Source organism: Pelobates fuscus, chromosome 9 (genome assembly GCF_036172605.1).
Source record: "Pelobates fuscus isolate aPelFus1 chromosome 9, aPelFus1.pri, whole genome shotgun sequence".
Classification (NCBI taxonomy): Eukaryota; Metazoa; Chordata; class Amphibia; order Anura; family Pelobatidae; genus Pelobates; species Pelobates fuscus.
This window is the reverse complement of record NC_086325.1, coordinates 148,406,760-148,425,507: the sequence shown is the minus strand read 5'-3', so window position 1 is coordinate 148,425,507 and position 18,748 is coordinate 148,406,760. Positions and strand designations below refer to the sequence as shown.

At 38.3% G+C, this 18,748-nt stretch overlaps 1 protein-coding gene across 2 annotated transcripts in view; it reads left to right on the top strand.

The window, feature by feature from the left end:
- The window catches only part of SLC6A8 (solute carrier family 6 member 8), a 55,504-nt gene extending 42,284 nt beyond the window's left edge, over positions 1 to 13,220 (top strand). For both annotated transcript variants that reach the window (XM_063432722.1, XM_063432723.1), the window contains exons 11-13: positions 933 to 1,033; positions 3,369 to 3,539; positions 4,596 to 13,220. In XM_063432722.1, the coding sequence (XP_063288792.1) occupies positions 933 to 1,033; positions 3,369 to 3,539; positions 4,596 to 4,733 (410 nt within the window). In that variant the 3' untranslated portion in view covers positions 4,734 to 13,220. The remainder of the gene's footprint in view (positions 1 to 932; positions 1,034 to 3,368; positions 3,540 to 4,595) is intronic.
- The last annotated feature ends 5,528 nt before the right edge of the window (positions 13,221 to 18,748 follow it).

Sequence of the window (18,748 nt, the reverse complement as noted above, 5' to 3'; positions counted from 1 at the left end):
ATTTCTTTGTGTGACCTTTCATACGGAGAGGACCTAAATATGATGTCATTTCCCTGAATTCTTCATGCTGAGCAGTATTATTAAGTATTATAGCAAATCGAATCGATGGCATCTCAGAGATCATATCCCCAAATAAATCATGAAGAAAGAACAGAACTGCAATGTCTACATTTATCTCAAGCCCATCATTATTGCTGGGCTGTGAAAGGGGTGGGGAACGTGCTTATTTTGGAAACTGATTATTAAATCAGAAATAAAGGAGAGCATTCAGGAACTATGCTGACTGAGCTGAGCTCTTTAAATGCCCTTACAATTTGCTTTGCAGTAGATGCACTATGAAAGTTACCTCTGAAACCTTGACGTTCTGACGGTGACTATAGCTATGAATAAGGACATTGTCAAGGTTATTGAATGAAGTGAGCATTCAAAGTGAATTTCAAACCTAAGGTCAAAATAGCTGCACTGGAAAAATTCTCAAATCCAGCAATAATTTCAGTTCACCTACTCTAGCCTTGAATTTAAAATTCTCTTTGAAGTCTCAGTTTAGTAAATACGGTGTCTTACGGAGGGGTGTCTTACGGAGGGGAGGGTGATCTAACATTGAACATGTGTTAAATCATTGGGTGAGAGTTATCAGAGGGTACTGTTCTAAAATGATCTAAGTTACTAAAAGAGGGACAATCATCCTGAAAACAAACAATTGGTGACACTTTTTTGGAATAGAACACTTTTATCAATCCGCATTCTGCATAACTCCATTTCTCAATGAATTGCAGTGCCTGTCACTCTGAGCTAGAATCGTGATGATGGGAGGAGTTGGACTGCAGAAACTGCTTTTGAGAAATGTTGCCCTGCTCCTAAACATTGTCTTTCGTAGAATTGTACACGCTCTCACAATTACCAGGTTAACATTTACATTATTAACCCTACAGGTGCTGATAGGTTCATGGATGATATTGCTCGTATGATTGGTTACCGCCCCTTCCCATGGATGAAGTGGTGCTGGTCTTTCATCACTCCCTTTGTTTGTATGGTAAGTCATAATTAAAATCTTCGTTCATGAGTAAAACGGCAACATGTGGCGTTGAGCTGTACAGTGAACATTTATAAAGGAGGATTCTTTATCACAGTGCCACGCTCAGAAATATGGTATAGCATTTTAAAAGTAGGGCAATCACCATAGAAACAAGCCGAATCGTAACTAACATTCCATCGGTAATTACTCAATTTTTACAACTTTCATTGCACCGCATTGATAAATCTCCCTCCGGTATAGAAATAGTTAAAGTTGATAGATACCATTTCAGACACACTTGCGGAAAGGGAGAGTCAGCACATGTACGCAGGGCTGTCATACTTCAATAAAATTCTGCAGTTCCAATAGTTTACTTGTTTGTTCTCCTAGTTCGGCTTATTTTGTTTTGAAAGCGTGTTGTTAACTCATCACAGTTCACTGTATAGTGAATAAATCCATTTATAACACAACCACAAAGTATCCCAACGCTTCATCCTTGGGGAATCGCAGTTGATCAAGATATTCCCGCACCGACAGCTGGGTCTGAACACTTGTCGCCTTGTCAATCCTCCGTGTCCCAGAAAGTAACAGACAATAAGCGATGTGAGATCTATTACTAGATTAGGGCGTTCCATGCGCGACATCTGCAGACTGTACGCTTCTTGTGTGCTTTGAAAAAAAACAAGGCAAGAACAACAACTGGATGCAAACCAGATTTAATAGATTGTACAAGGAATTCATTCTTTAATCAGTTTTCCCTGTTTGCTGTAAACTGTTCACGTTAGTCTGATATGTCATAATACTGTCCCATTCCGTGAGATCAGACAATTTACGAAATTTCCAAAGCAAATTTCGAAATGCTGGAAATATTTAGAAAATAGTGGTTGGAATTTCGAATGATTTGTAAACAAATTTGCAAAGATAACGTTATTGGAAGAATCCGTCTGCAAACTTAGAGAATTGATATTCTTTGGAACACAAACATTTCAACCGGTCCTAAATGGGAACGATGCCTTGAGCAAAATATACCCACTTTTACCCACTGTGCTCTATCCTTGCAGTGTCATGAAATACAACAAATAAAGTGGGTATATTTCATTCCCAAGCTGCGTCCCGTGATAGATTTGTTCAGGCCACCTTTCACCTTTGGGAGTACCGATTCTAATTTTCGTGTTCCTATGCAATCACATTGGTATAAATGGCTTCATAAAAAGTAGGCTCATTTCGATGTCTAAACTGCAGTTACAAGGACACTCTTGGGAAGCCATACCTATGCCAGAGACCTGAATTTTAACCTTTAATGAAAACATGTTCACGTTGCTTACTAAGATGTGGTGCTACTGAAGAGGTCAGACATTCTGCCTAATAGCACTGGGTTGGTGGCTGTACCCAGCCTTGGTTAATCACCATTTACTTTCACTTGTCTATTTCAATGAATATTTCCTAATCTATAACACGCAGGTCTGCACGTATCTTTCTGTGTGTTGCTGCACCTCTCTGTCTGATACATGGCCCTGGTATGAGAAATATAAACTAGCAGTAAACATGTACTAGTTACCAGGTTTTACATACATGATTTCTCGCATATTTGCACGCAAGCAGACACTTGGTATGTATTAGCCTTCAGTCATTACATGCTACTTTGTCACATACACATGCACACATGCAGACACATGTAAAAACAAAAAATGTGACGCACTCATGTTTAAAAATATATTTTTTGCAAGTAACCCCCTGGTTTTTGCTGGCTCCATAACAGATCTGAAAGCACTACTTTTAAGTATGCAACAACTACACTGTTATGTCGTGCCTTGACATTTCCCGAGCACCCTCCAGATTGTATTTTGAGTAATCATCAATAATAGCGTGCATACCACCTATGTATTGCAACATACCTTTCTAGCTAATTATTCCTTACGTTTATTACTTACCGGTACTTTCCCGCTGAGTCTTTGTTGCTTACTGTATTCTAATTAAATTTTTGTTTTTAGGTTTTTTTTTTACTACAAAACCACAACGTGTAGATCTTATGTGCTGATTGTAAATCTACACTATAAATCATTTTTCTTTACCTTTGCAAAGCAAAACCTGTGTTTCAATGCTAGCAGACACTGCAAACAGATCATTGTGTTTTGTTTTGTTTAGTTTTTTTCAGTATATATGCTGGTATCCAAAATATACAGTATTCTACTGCTGATTATCCATCCAGATCAGAGTAGCTGATACAATTAAACCACAACATATCTGATGGGGTTTTTTTATCCTGTGTTTGTGAACATGTGCCAGTGTGTCACATGCTGCTTGATGTTGTTATTGTGCTTTGCTGATCATATGCCAATTTTCTCCTGTTCAGGCCATATTCATATTTAACCTTGTGAACTACAAGCCTTTGACTTACAACAAGACCTATATATACCCATGGTGGGGTGAAGCCATCGGTTGGTGCTTTGCAATGTCCTCCATGCTGTGTGTCCCTGTCACCTTCCTATATAAAATCACACGTGCCAAAGGAACACTGAAAGAAGTAAGTGCCCCTAGCTTTCGTGACATTTACCAGGTGGGAGGCTGATTTTTCACTTGGTACATTTTCTCTTCTCTTGATATTTTCACGTACGTTCACCACCACCTACATGGAGAGCAAACAAGGTTTTCTGGGCATGGTACGTAGGAGAATGTCTGGGATCAGCTTCTAGAAACTGTGCCAGGATCCCAAGGCAACCCACGCTTACCTTGGGAATGTGAGGAGGCTTGCCTTGCAAAAACCAATCAGAATGTTGCCTTATGTTGTTCTGGCTGTTCTTGCTGGGAAAATGTATGTGATGGTAACGCAAGTGATCAGTCAAAAAGTAGGACACGCACAAACGGCTTACAAAAAAATGTGTGTATGTTTTGTTTTTTTTAGAGACATTCTTTAACCTGTACACATTTTTTCCTAACTGCGATTTCTCAGTGGGGGCCTGTTTGTTAGTCTACCAGCACTAATTTTATGTAACAGGAAATTGGATTCTCAAGCTATTTCAGTAGATGTGTTTTGTGGTAGCCCTATTTCTGCTATAAAACCGTGAGACGTTTTCGAAGAGTTCGAGACTAGTGCAGAAACAGAATTAGCTTTAGTTAAGACAGTCTGTGTGATCTGAAATAATTATATAAAATGCACGAATGCTTTCAAAACTGGGATTTCGGTGCAGGGAATATGTGAGACTAAACTATACATCACTTTGGGGTCTTTTCAACTAAAAAGGATTTTTAATATTATGCTCGCTTATCCCTTTAAGAGTAACACATGTTAAAATAAGGTGGATAATTCCCCCTCCCTATGCTGCCATAAAACATCTCACTTTTTTAGCATGGGTAAGTTTATCCAAATGATCCTAAACAAGTAGAACATTCAGTGCTGTACGGAATGCATAATAACCAGACTTTCATTACAACATAAGCCTGTTATATTTCAAAGTAGAGTGTGGGCAGAAACGTCTTAATTTACACACGTCCATCGAGACATAGTCTCCCTGCTTGTTTATTATGTGCCTGGTGTTACAAAATGTGTTCTTAGTTTCTTTTTTTTTTTATTTCTTTACAGCGGTGGGCGCACCTGACCGAGCCTGTCTGGGGAGCTCATCACTTAGAATATATGGCTCCTGATCAGGATGTCAAGAGCCTGACCAGCTTGACACCTGTTTCGGACAACAAGGTCATCATTTTTGAGAGCGTCATGTGAAGTCATCATCCTCCTGCTTCAGTATTCTGTGACCATGTACCCCCGAAAATGTCCATTTCAACTCCTTGACCAGGCCAAACACCACTCTTCTGCTGCATATTTCTCCCGCAACTTCTGTAGTTCCCTCTTGGCAATAGTAGTAGTAGTGTATAGTGAAGGCTAAGCTCCAAATGTGGCTTTCATCAGCAATAGGAATGTCTAAATTCAGAAATTCAATATTAGTCTTCGTACCTTATTAATCCCAACTACATCCGAAAAAAAATGTCAACAACCGTTCTGTAGTCTGAGACAGCACTTGGCTACTTGGTGATATTCTATTTTACTCCATGTATTCAATTAACATACTGCATTAAGAGTCCTAACCCATCCCAATCCAGTGTTATTGATCATTTGTTTGGAGAAAATACCAAATCAAAGTAAAAAACATTCTACTGGTGTTATACGTTGAATTTAATGTGAAGATGGAGAGGTAGCATGCTCAACACGATTCTGATGATCCCGTCCATATAATGTATTCATGGAGTAATCTTGCCAGATGCCTACTATGTAGCAGTTAAGAAATAAAATAGGACTTTTATGAACATGAACAAAATATGATTCTCTGAATCCAGCCATCAACAAGTTTTGAATGAAGTAAGTTCCATCTGCTTGTAGGTTTCCAGTGGACCTTCGAAAAATGGAATTCTGGACAAAAATATAATACTCTGGACATCAGGTAGGAGCAGTGAAGTCCTACTGCGATGGAAAAGATAATTGTCATCTTCAGCTATAAGAATGTCCAGTCTTTTATCAGAAGCAGTCACAATGAAGAATTTCACCAATGTTTTAAGTAATACTTTAGCCACCTTAGAAGCTGCTGACAGCCTGGTCAGAGATGTGTAGGAAGGAGGAACATGACTGAAATGTGCAGACTAATTGATGAACAGAAGAGTTGCTGGTAGAAATAAAGCCCATGTCTTCGCATACTACACACATCCCAAAATATCCTTGAAAACATACAGTGGAAAAAATTTACCCACAATGTACTAATGGGCAGATCTTGCCAAAGTAAACACTAGTATTTGGAAAGACTACTACAGCAAGCTAATGCCAACAATCAATGAGAAGTTTGTTGCTCTGCGAATGAGAGCTCTGTGTAGGGTTTAACCCCTTTAACCCACATTGCCTCTGAAGTGACTTGCATCAGAGCAGTGCTTTGCTGACCCCTTCTGGAATAAATGTATTAATGGGAGCATTCATATAACAGCGATGTGTCTCTGAAGGAAATGTGTAAAGAAAAAAAAATGAATTTGCACTTTTTTATATCCTTACAGTATACATGTATACAGGTAGGCCCTGTCTGGCAACAAAACCCCAAACACCCTTGGATAGAAAACTTCACAGATTAGACTGCTGATTTAACTAGTATCCGTCCCTGTTGAGAAAGAGTCTCTGCTGCTACAGATATTGCTGTGAAGGTTTGCCATTTTCGACAACAGGAAGCCATTTTGCTACAAAGAGTAGCCATTTTGCTGTGTGGAGAAGATATATCCTGCCTCTGTAAATAGTGAAACTGATGCATTAATCAATGCAAGTATTAGAGTACTTTGGAGAACAGCCATGCTTTCATCAAACTACAAGGGGTTGTTGACCAAGTTCTCTTGTGAATTACTGTTTCCTTGTAAGGAAATGTAAAATATTTAAAAGATAACATTAGGCTCAAATGTTATTGCTAAACATATGGAGACAACCCAATGAAACTACCTTTCGCTACCTCTAAGATTCTAAATTCCACCCAAATGTAGGAAAGCTGGATTAACCACAAGGAAACTACGATTTGTCCATGCCTTAGATTAGAAAACAAAAACATATTGTAGCATGTTTGCTCACTGTAGCTTCCCAATTCTCTAAACCAGTGGTCTCCAACCCAGTCCTTGTGACCCACCACCAGTCCAGGATTTATGTATTTCCCTGTTTTATTCCGATGGAGATACTGACAAAACCTGAACAGTTGGTGGTCCATGAGGACTGGGTTGCCACTGCTCTAAACCATGTGTATGTATCCTGCAATAGGGGGTCCTGAGTTGGTAGTGTGACAATATCTTATCCTGGTTTTCAATCACATCCTGAACAAAGGTTTTGGCATCTACGACTCTATATGCCGTAGTCAACAATTTTATTTTTTGGAGAGGCATGCCTAAAAAAAAGTTGTCATGTTCTGCACATAGGCCCTGTATGACCACTTTTTGCCAGGCCTACAGATACAATTAGTTCTTTATTTCTGGTTTTGAAGTGGTGTTTCACTCTGCATATGTTAGGATCTCCAATGGGTTGGTATTGACTGCGATAAACCCCTTTCTTCTTTCCTGTGGAATAAGAAAGGAATTTTCTGAAGACACAGCAACACCAAAGTTCCCAAGTTAACCAGAGGTGTTTTGGAACATAAGTCATGGTAGCCATTCAATGATAAAAACACACTTCTTTGTTAAAAGAGGATCTGTTCTATAGTTTATTCGGGGGGGGGGGGGGGGGGGGGGATTATCCAAGATTACCAGGTTTATGAATACTACCACCACCTTAAGCACATTTTACTAAGATTGCCTACAGAGTTTACTGTAAATGAATGTATTTTTCCATCCTAATATTTCCCATTGCAGAATGCTTTGCACACATTTTTCAAGATCAAATTTCTAATTTTGTTATAACTATTTTTTTGTGCCACGGATAAAGTTTATTTTTTATTTTTGTGGGAAGATGTACAGAGATACTATTTGTATTAAGAATCTAAAGTAGAAAAAAATAAAATATATTTTATGACTGTGTGCTAGAGGGCCCCCTAGGGTGCTTGAATCACACAGCTATTCTGTATGTAGCACAGCTATCTTTATAAATGGTTTGTAACCCCCGTGTGTTGAGTATAGCAAGACGTACATTAACTGTGAAATATGGTTTGTCTAATGGAACTGGCTTATGTTGCACTATTTACTATACTGATCCTAAAAAAAAAAAAAACAGGGATAGGTAACCTCTGGGATTTTTAGCCTTTTTCTGTGGATGGTAACTATCAGGACCCTAACAAGACATCTTGATTTACTGACCATAGCAGGAGTCCATGTTGTGTGCCAGAGGTGGCTGATCCATGGATACAGATGTTGATTATTATTATTATTATGTTATTATTTATATATAGCGCCAGCAAATTCCCTGGCGCTGTACAATGGTGAACTTTTATCGAAAAAAAATATAGGGTGTTCTATCAATGGAACACAGTTTGTGTGACTTTACACACATTTTCAGAATTTGAAATGATTTAGAAATTATTAAGTAGATGTAGTAATGGGTGAATAGTTGAATAGTCAAAGTTCCTATATTATTCTAAAGAGAATTGGCCACAAGTTTGTGAACAAGGCTCCGTAGCATACCCCTAAGTTGGCTTACTATACCACAGTTCCCGTATACTCGATCACCAAGATGAATTCTCAATCATCTTACAGTGTTCAGTACAGCCAGTGTTGCGGTGGTCTTTACGACACTCCAGAATGCTTATGAAGTCCTAATTCTATCTATCGATTCTGAAATGTGTCTATAATTGTCCAAAATACTGTTTATATTTTGACTGCACTTTAAGATCTCAGTTCTCTTGCATTGGTAAAGTTAATTACACTATGGATAATCTCACAAACCATTTAAGGCCCGTCCAATCACATATTTTAATTGATAATCCCGTATACTTACAATAGCCATCCATTTTTGTCGCAAAACCACCAGATCTGCTTTATTCATAATAAAGTGTATGATCCACAGCTCTTTATTTAAATGACATGGAAGCTTTCAGAGTCCATGATACATTTTTAATATGTCTATGCATTTTCAGCAACATTTTTCCAATATTAGGAAATAGTGGAACAAGCAGTATCTATAGCATGTACCAGATATCTCACAGAATCTGGACAGCTTACAGACACACTGACGACATGCTTGAAAAAAAATACAATATGCAAATAAACCTAGACAAAACAACGAGACGCTGGTCGGAGTACGTTTTGTTTCTCTTAGTAACGTAACTTGGAAAATGAAAGAGTTTCTGGAGAGACGATTTCCAGCTTGAACTGTGTGTTTTCCTAATTGCCTTAAAAAGGGAATCCGTTGCCAAAAACGTGCTCACAGCATATTGTATGTGAAGCACAACCCTGACCGTTGATTATTACACGGTACTGGTAGCAAGTAAATGTATTGATCAAGACAGAGTGGACTTTATTGGATCGACTCTGCTTTTTTTCTGACCTCATCAAACACATGTATAATTCTCCTTCTTATTGAATAACTTGCACATAAGAAAGCATATTTTTGTTATCAAAGAGAAGAGTTTTATATAGCGGCACTTCTTAAACCTAGTTTTCTTTTTGTGTGTAGAAGTGCCCTATCTTCAAGATGATCCAAATTTGAGATGTTTACTAGGGCTGCCTATCCTTGCAGACTGTGCCAATATACTATACAGAGTGTGTAAAATGTAATCATTCACAGAATTCCCATGGGGAATGTTAACCCTTCATATATATTAAATAGGAGTCGGCAAACTCCATTGTACGTCCATATTTTCTTATTCTTTGTCCAACTAGTGTAATGATTGTCAACACCAATCTCAATAAGTTAACTTTTTATGTTTTTATTGATTGGTTTTGTTGAACATTTTTTTTAATGGATAACTTGAAAATCGGAGCTGAAACCCTCTCTGTTTTCTCGTCAGCAAATTCCAGCTCTGGGTTTGTTCCCAATGAATGGAAATATTAAGTGTTAATGCGGGGAATGGAACCTCATGCCATTCTGACACTACTTGTGTCTTATGCTGTTTCTGAGTCATCAAATCGTCTTATGCACCTTGTGGGGTTATTTTTACGTGTGTGTGTGTGAACTGTTTTTGGTTTTTTTTTTGGTTTGCAATTTCTTATAATTTTCTTGTTAAATACATTTTTAAATGTTGCTGCCTCCCCTTCTAATTGACCTGCATTTAGCTGTTGAGTTGGAATATTGCACATCTGGGAACTTTTAACAAGAATTAACATAGAGACGGAAATTATCATCACTTCTGGTTCTTGTACCCAATAAAATTTCAAGTGGATACCTAGTATCTCAAAGCCAGCTACAAGAGACGCTGAATCCAGGATTCACCTGATTTGGGTCCTTTATATTAGAGCCTGGGTTATATGCAATTGTTAACACAAAGAGGAGCACCGTCACTCAATTTAAAGACATTATATGCAATCAAGGAGATTATGAACTGTGTGAGACACAATTTTCCTTTGGACCTATTGATGGAAGTAAAAACCCAGAGACTCAGTCAATATCGAAAGTTCCCAGGTTTTGAAATCTGCACCAGCGAATCAAGTCCGACCCAGCCATTTTCAGAAAAGACTTGTTTGTTTCTTAGTTTAAGCCTTTTTTTATTCAGACTCATAGACTTCACACGGGAGCCTCAAATAAAGCCCATTTCAAGTGTTAATATTAAAAATCTGACCATTATTGGGTGCAGTGTGGCAGTTCGTGTGCATCCCCTTTTTAATGGAACCAATGGAATCCACAAATTTTAAATCTGTATATGTTGTTTTTTTTTCTGTTCTGGATTTTGGGGCTACATGATCTTTGGTAGAATAATAAGGAGAAATTAGGATTGTCTTCTTCATTTTGGTTTTCCCATCAGAATCTGATTATTCCCAATGTATCGATCTATTTATTACTTTCTTTAACCAGTTTCCTTTGCGTATACCAGGGATGTCCAAAATGTAGACCCCTAGATGTTGTAGAATTCCAGCTCCCATAATGTGTTTCCTTTAGAATGACAAAGCATCATGGTAGTTGTAGTTTTAAAACATCTGGGAATCTACCTTTTGGGCACCCCTGGAGTAGACCCATGTCACTATATTATCTACATGCTACTTAGTTTCTGAATGGTGTTCTTTAACTAGTAGGTTGATTAACTAAATCTGAAGTAGTGCAGAGCTGCCCGAGGGAATGCAAATTTTAGGCCAATATTGCCAAACTGGTAAATTTCTTCGTTAATCTTTAACTTTTTTTTTTTTTACTTCGCTATTTTGAAATGTCTTTCCCCGTTCTTCACAATTCCATGTTTAGTGAAAAAATCCCCAAACCTCACCACAAAGCAACTTTAAATTCTGATATCACTGATATGTACTGAATTATAACCTATATATATCTGTCTTACAGCATGTTTGACGTCACCAAATGTACTCAAAGGGAAAAACATGAAGATTTATAGTTGATATAACCAGAGCTTTTCAGCTCTCATTTGATCATTTAGGGCACAGGTAGCTTCAAGAGTCGACCGTTTTGAGGTTTAGCTCATAAATTAAAGGAAGAAGCACAGTATCACTTTAAACAAGAACTGTCCATTTTATATTATAAAATTGATCGTTCCGATTTGGTCAGTTGAATTGAAGTAGTTTGGAAAGTCAATGGTACTTTCAATTTTTTTTCCTGAAAATCTTAAATACCCCAGAAAATGATGTAGCCCTGGAGAAAATATTGTCTCCCTAGCTTAACGATCCTTTAACCCAAGATTATGAGTAAATGATTTTCAGTTCTGTCGGGTGCTCTTTAAATAGGGATAAAACATTTTCACTGGAAGTGATAGAAACAGAATTTTCACTATTTTCTACTGTTTCCGTATTGCAACATTTGCAGCCTAATAAAACTATATAGAAGAAAAATAAAAGCTATCCCAAATCCTTTAAACTCAAAATCCAATCTGCAGCTTTGATTAATGTCCTTGACAATTTTTTTTCCATTTTATGCTTTACCATATGGTTTCTATTTAGATAAGGAAAATGAACATTACATTTATGTTGGGCTATATTTTAACAGTTAGCAGGCTAGACGGTAATGTATAACTTTAGATTATGTTATACGCTCCCTTTGATGCTTAAAGCGGCACTGTCGGTTGTAGGGTCTTTGCATTTTGTCTCATCTTTTAACTGTGTAGGGGATTTGAAATCTTTTGATTACACTGGGTATACTTCCAACACCCTCAAAAAGAGCTTTTTATCTTTTCATCTACTGCAACAGAAGTATATTTAGTATGCAGTATATTCATTTTTAAATTTAATATTTATAACTTCTTACCAGCTATACTGCACCTATTTCTCCAGCCGACTGGGGAAAACACTTTTCCCAACTCTCTGATGGGGCCAATCGGTAAACCCATCTTGTCCCTTTGTTTAATAAATTTACTAGCTTATTCAGCCACGGTAAATTAGGCCAAAATTGACAAGGTGTAAATATAGGTAAAAAATAGGTAAAAAAAATCTGTCTCAAATTCACAGTTTAATAAATAAAGTATAAATTTTTGTTCTATTTGAGTACCCCTTAAGGACACAACTTCAGAAATAAAAGGGAATCATGACGGAATATTTCCGTCATGTGTCCTTAAGGGGTTAAAGCTGTACACGTACATTTTTTAACGTATTTTTACGTATAAAAAGAATCAAGCAACCCCATACAGTATGTTAGTTATGTTGAAAACATTTTTTTATATAAATAAATATATATTTTTGTGGTTTTGTTTTTGTTTGTAGGAATAGCCCATTAGTCTTCCTATGCACTGTGAAAAGTTAGAATTACTGGTTTTGCAAGTTTTCGTGTACTTCTAGGGATCTCGAGTTTATTACGTGAGGAATCGTGAATCCAAGATATTATTAAACTGACTGAGGTGACCTGAAAGAAGAACTCTTTTAGATAATTCCGTCCCTTTAATCACTGTTAAAATATCAGTTTACATTAAATTCCTAAAGTACCAGAATGGATTAAGGCTTCCAAATTCTATGGGGATGTTATAAATTATGATATGAACAAACTTCTAGTGTTATCATTGTATGGACAACACAAATGGTGATTAAAAAATAGGCTAAATTGCCAAGTATTAGAATTTACTGGAGAATTTTCGGTTATACACATTTCTCGTCAGAGATGACATTTAAGAAGATGAGGTCTGTTTAATCAGCCGAGCTATGGATAAACAATACTCGTTTCCAGTTGTAACTAATGGACTGACATGACTTTAAGATTTAACGAAATGTGCTTCATCTGCCTCCGAGGGGTCCTAGGAGACTTTTACCTGTGTGTTTATCATTGGCCTGGTTTACTAAATACAGCTAAGCCATGATGTCTATTCTTGCCCATTAAGTTATATAGGATGAATGGTGCCTTAGACCTTTAGTGCTTGGTAAATGTCACTTTTTGCGATCAACACAAATAGTAACGTAGAAACCCTACCACCTGTAGCCAATTTCTATACTATCCTAGAGACTGCCGCACTGAACTGCATTAATGAGCTTTTAATATGAGTCTTCCCATAGGAGCTTTATAAAAAAATAAATTACATACCTCTGTTAAATAAAACAATGAGCTTCATGCTTTTGCACTGTGATCATCTGCTAGATTCACTAAACATGGCAATAATAACATTAAAAAAGATTTGATTTTTGGAAACAAAAATGTTTGTTTTGTATTTTGTTCTTGTTGTGTACGGTTACTGAAATTGGTGTCTTGCACAGCATGTGTCTGATTTAGATAAGAGTTGAGAAAATTGTTTTTCAGCAGATAATACACCAAAAATGAGTTGCTATATATTTTTTTTTTTTGAAGAATTATAATTTACTCATTCTAGTAAGCACTGTTAATGTAAACGCGTTTCTCAAATAGTGAATATAATTTTTATTCCCATGATTGCCTTTCTTTCTGAACATTATTTCAGATTTCAGAAACAGTCATTGTTAATTATATACATAGATGAATACATATATTATGTACATACATACAAACATGTACAGAGTTGTTTACTATTTAGCTATTTTCACCTAAATTTAAAATTTACTTTGAATTCTCATTGTTACCAAATAACATCGATAATGTGTCCCCGTGTTCCTTCACCCCCAGGTTTTTCCACCTGCCATGAAAAATAACAGAGGGTTAAAGAACCCTCTAAACACCTGATTCAGCTACGAGCTCCTCCTCCTCACACATATTAGTCCTATCCCATAGGAAAGCAAGCTGGACATCCTCATGCAAAGAGTGAAGACGTCCAGCATCGTTTCATGGTGTCAAACTCTGTGAAACTCCAGGAAGCGCCTCTAGTGGCCATCTGTTGGATAGCCACTTGAGGAAGTCTTAACAATAGTTTCTCAGAAACTGCAATGTTTACATTGGAGTGTTAAGGCAACTGGGCCACTGCACGCGGCCCACGTTTAATGAGATGAGGTGGTCTGGATGCCTATAGTGTTCCTTTAACCTTAAAGGAACACAATTGTGTTACGAATAAATGCTATAGTGTTCCTCTACTTATAGGTGGCTGCCTGCCCTGCTTTGAGGATTTAAACGGGGAGTTTCCTTTTCTTGCATCCCACTGTGCCAATCTCTGTACTAAAGCTCCGCCTGCTTGTCCGAGATCATCAATCTTCATGATCTCAGCCAATCCAATGCTTTTCCATAGGAATTAATTTGGAGGCTAGTTCGCATGTGTGGAAAAATGCCACACTGCACCAATCAAATTGTCTCATGAGACCATCCGATTGAAATAGCCAAAATTTACATAAAAACACGCCATTCTAATGAACGCAGCTTCATGCTATAGCTGTGATAAATCTTATTGAGCTTACCAAAACAATGGTATTATCTACACTTTAATGTTTAAACCTTGGTCCTGGAGTTATAAAACATCATTCAAAAAAAATACAAAAAACTTCATCTAGGAAACCCCTACAGGAAACAAAAGTACAGTGGGATTGAGTAATTTATAAATATATAAATACGGATAACTGACATTCGATGTGTAATCCATGCTATTACTAATCAACGTTGGCTGATAGAGTTACAATGTATCAGCTGTCAGATGTTCTGACTAATCTGTTGCTCTGTTACATTGTATAGCATATATTTTGGGTGATAACATTTAAACGAACACTATAGTGTTAGGAGTACAAAAGGGTTAAAAAAACAAATGAAAACCCATAAAGAATCTAAAAAAAAGGGGTTACAAAATAACTTTTTTTCACTTACCTGATTCCAGTGCCAAGCTACCTGCTCTCTGCTTCCTCCAAAATGACATCGGCAGTGTTATCTAATGTGCGTGCATAGCAAGTGCCGCACGATCATTAGGTCTTCCTCATAGGAAAGCATTGACTCAATCAGAGGCATAACTAGATACCACCGGGTCCCGGTGCGAAAATTACCCTGCCCCCCCCCCCCATGTGTCTCAATCCCCCTCCCCGCCTCTACGTTTCTCATTCACCCCCCCAGACCCTCCACATGTCTTATTCCCCCTTAACCCCTTCAAATGTCTTATTTCCCCCTTAGCCCCTTCACGTGTCTCATTCCCCCCAACCCCTCCACGTCTCTCATTCTCCTCCCCTTAACCCCTCCACGTGTCTCATTCTCCCACCCAGTCCCTTCCACCTGTCTCAACTCCCCAGACCCTCTACGTGTCTTACCCCCTCACCTGTTTCAACCTTTCCATGTTTTTCTCCGAACTCCCCTCCCCTGTCCCTTCATGTTTCTCTCCCCCCTGCCCACCTCAGCCCCTCCATGATTCTCTCCCCATCCCTTCCCTATTCCCTTCATGATTATCTCCTCCTTCCCTCCTCTATTCCCATTATTTTCTCCCTCCTACTGCTCAACCCCCCCATGTTTCTATCCACCTCCCCTCCTCTGTCCCTTCATTATTATCTCCCCCTCCTCTGTCCCTCTATGATCTCCCCCTCCCCTCTTCTGTCCCTTAATGATTATCTCCCCCCTCCCCTCCTTACCTGCTCATCGTGGACGGTACCCAGTCTGACAGGAAGTGCTCTCTCAGGGAGCACTTCCTTTCAGACAACTCTCCGCTCAGCCACGCTACACACAGTGACCGGCTGGAGGGGAGCACTGTGCTGTGTGTTCCCCTCCTGCCTGTCACCCGGCGACTGCAGGCATCAGGCCAGTGCGGCTGTGCATCGGCCCTAAAGTGATGCCAATGGCCCATGATTGCAGGGGTTGACAGAGTGACCGAGCACCCTGGAGTGACGGCCCGGTCGTATTTGCGACCTCTGTGACCGTGGTAGTTCTGCCACTGGACTCAATGCTTTCCTATGGGGATTTTCAAGACTCTGAACGTCCTCATACAAAGTGTGAGAATATGCAAAGAAATTTCATGGAATTGAAAAAAGCTCCTCTAGTGGCTTTCTGGTATAGAGTAAACATTGCAATTTTTTGGGTTAAGGGACAAGGACACTGCACCCAGACAACTTCAATGAGATGAAGTGGTCTGGGTGCCTATAGTGTCCCTTTAATTTTGCCAAGCATGAAAATGTAAGAGGAAAATAAATATCATGTATGGCCTGGTCAATTGACAGATGTACAGGTTTCTGAATAGCCTCTTACTTGGGCATGAAAAATTGTTCAGACAAGCTTAGTCTGTTGTATCAAAATTTCTAATATCACCTATTGGATTTGCAATGGTCCATCAGATCTGGGCCATCACACAGGCCTGTGTGTTGTACTATCTTCTAGCGCTGCCATTGGCTAACATCATGAGGGGGGTGGAGTCAGATCTCCTGAACGTAATTGTTATTTCCCAAATACAGATATCCGTAAGGAGCTGAACACGTGGGGAGAGTCAAACTTTGGGAAGCACCCCTCCATCTTTAAACTTAACAGCAACCACAATTTTCATTAATAAAAACTATTTGTGGACTTTGTATTGACACATGCTGTCTGCACATTGAAATATTTAACTACAGCAGCATTAAATAGTCATTCGTCTTTCACAATCGCTCTCAAGTCTTCTAAACCCCAGGGCTTAGGTCTGCAAGAACAAAAGAAGTTATCAACGTACTCTTGATTTACCGTAACCTTTCAACTCAGAGACATACCTGTAACAAATCAATTATGTAACTTGTAATGAGGATGTAATTATTATATATGTCCTAAAGCTCTGCTATAATATACTACAAAACAGGCCTGTTCCAGGCTAAGGAATGTAATCATATGCCGATACATGGACCACACAAGAGGTCCCACGTACAGGTGGATCAGGTATGTGCTATAACCACAGCCACATCATCGTCACTGCTTGTCCAGTCTGACAGCCATTAAATTTGAGGTTAAAGAGACAGACATACCACAAATATGTTAATGAACATAGTCACACTGTTTTGCATGCCTGGCTATCTGCTGGGAGACTGATATGGTTACAAACCTTCCAACATTTCAAATGGATAAAGAAAGACACTTACATTTTAGGGTTCTGGGAAAGGGTGGGTGTTCTGAGAAATGTAGGTGACTTACTAATAATTTATACAGCTAAAATGTTACTTAGAACAAGTAAAATTTATCTTATTTACACAGACTGATTTTTAAATACATTTATCCTATTTGATTATGTCTGGTTTACTGATACAGATCTATGAAGAGATTGAAAGATGTGGCTCTCTGATACGGCCCAATTTTCCCTGTTTGCCTAATAAAGGGAGCAGAGATATACCTGTATTCACTATTCAGTATGTACGGATCACTGGAGTTGACATGCGCGGGCAGCTATAGTTATCTTGTGCACATGATTTAGTAGATCATGTTACCGATATCGTGCCCACACATGAGTTAAATTGTGTTAAGGCATTAACAATCTTGTGGGTCCAATCTACTAAAATGTGTGCACAAGATAGTTATTTTTAATATTTCATTCAAAAGTGCAATTTCCAAAAAAAAAAATTTCTTTTAAAAATATCTCTATCCCTTATAGATTAAAGAAAGGATTCCTGCAAGAAGAATGAGCAATTTTAAACGAGACTAGCTCATCGCACAATGATAGACAGCAAGCTAGAGTATGTTTCATGGAGACAATGATCAATGGTACTCAAGAAGAGACAAATTTTGTGTCTTATTGAACAATGCAGATCAGCACAAATAATTACAGGTAAAGTCAGTCTTTGTTCTCCTCACTGCTCGGTCACGTTGTCTCCACACACAGCTGTTGATTATATAGGCCCAAGGGCACATGTTGGACAGCTACTATAGTCGACCTTGACGTTGTCAAAACTACTACATGTCATGTCTTGGTAGCTTGGAACCTAGAGCAGATATGCATGATTGTCAGCCTGTTCAACATCAAATTTATTATTTACATGTGATTGTTTCTAAACTCTGGCTCACTAGACATCCCCAATGACTTCCGTTGCCCTGGGGGCACATTTGACACCCAAAGACGTAATGCACAGCCGCAACTAAAACCCGTCCACCGAATAGATGAAATCTCATTAAAATTCTGTCACGGCAAGTGATCAATGCACCACGGAGTACATTTCCTTTTTGAAATACATTTTTTTTAAAGGCTAAATAGAGAAGATAGCCAACCACTTAATCTCTCTTAAATAGTAAAACATAAGATTTTCAAAGCTACACCATTGTGACAGAGGGGATCTTTCTCCCGTCCATAGGATTTTTTTGGAGAGGAGGGGATTCATCTCGGCCATCATCCATATTTTTTACAACTATACAACATACCTTAGATAAGTACTCACCAACATTTCCATACTTTGTAATTTGACAACCAGATATTAAGTATGAATTTTATTTAGATTTGTATAATTTGTTTTATGCAGCATAGTGAACAGTTTAAAGATACAAAAAATGTATTGTGAGTTTGGATTTATTTTTAAGTAAAGTTATGTTGGAGGCAAAAGTAAATTACCCGTTTTGGGAAAATCTATACCAGAATATATGTTTCCTGCAGTTTATCCATCTTCCTGGTAAAATTGCTCAAGCCTTGCCAGGTTGGTTGGGGACCATCAGTAAATAGGAATTTTCCGGTCTTTGCAGAGATTCTCAATCAAACCAAAGTCTTAGATTCCACTGGGCCTTTCTAAGTTTCTTGGCTTTAAACCAACCTGGTGAAGCTTTGATTTTTTTTGAGCCTAGTGTTCTGTAAGGAAGGTGACCATCTATCTCAGTGCCACAAGTCTTGAAGATTAAAGGGAAACTATTATGCCAGGAAA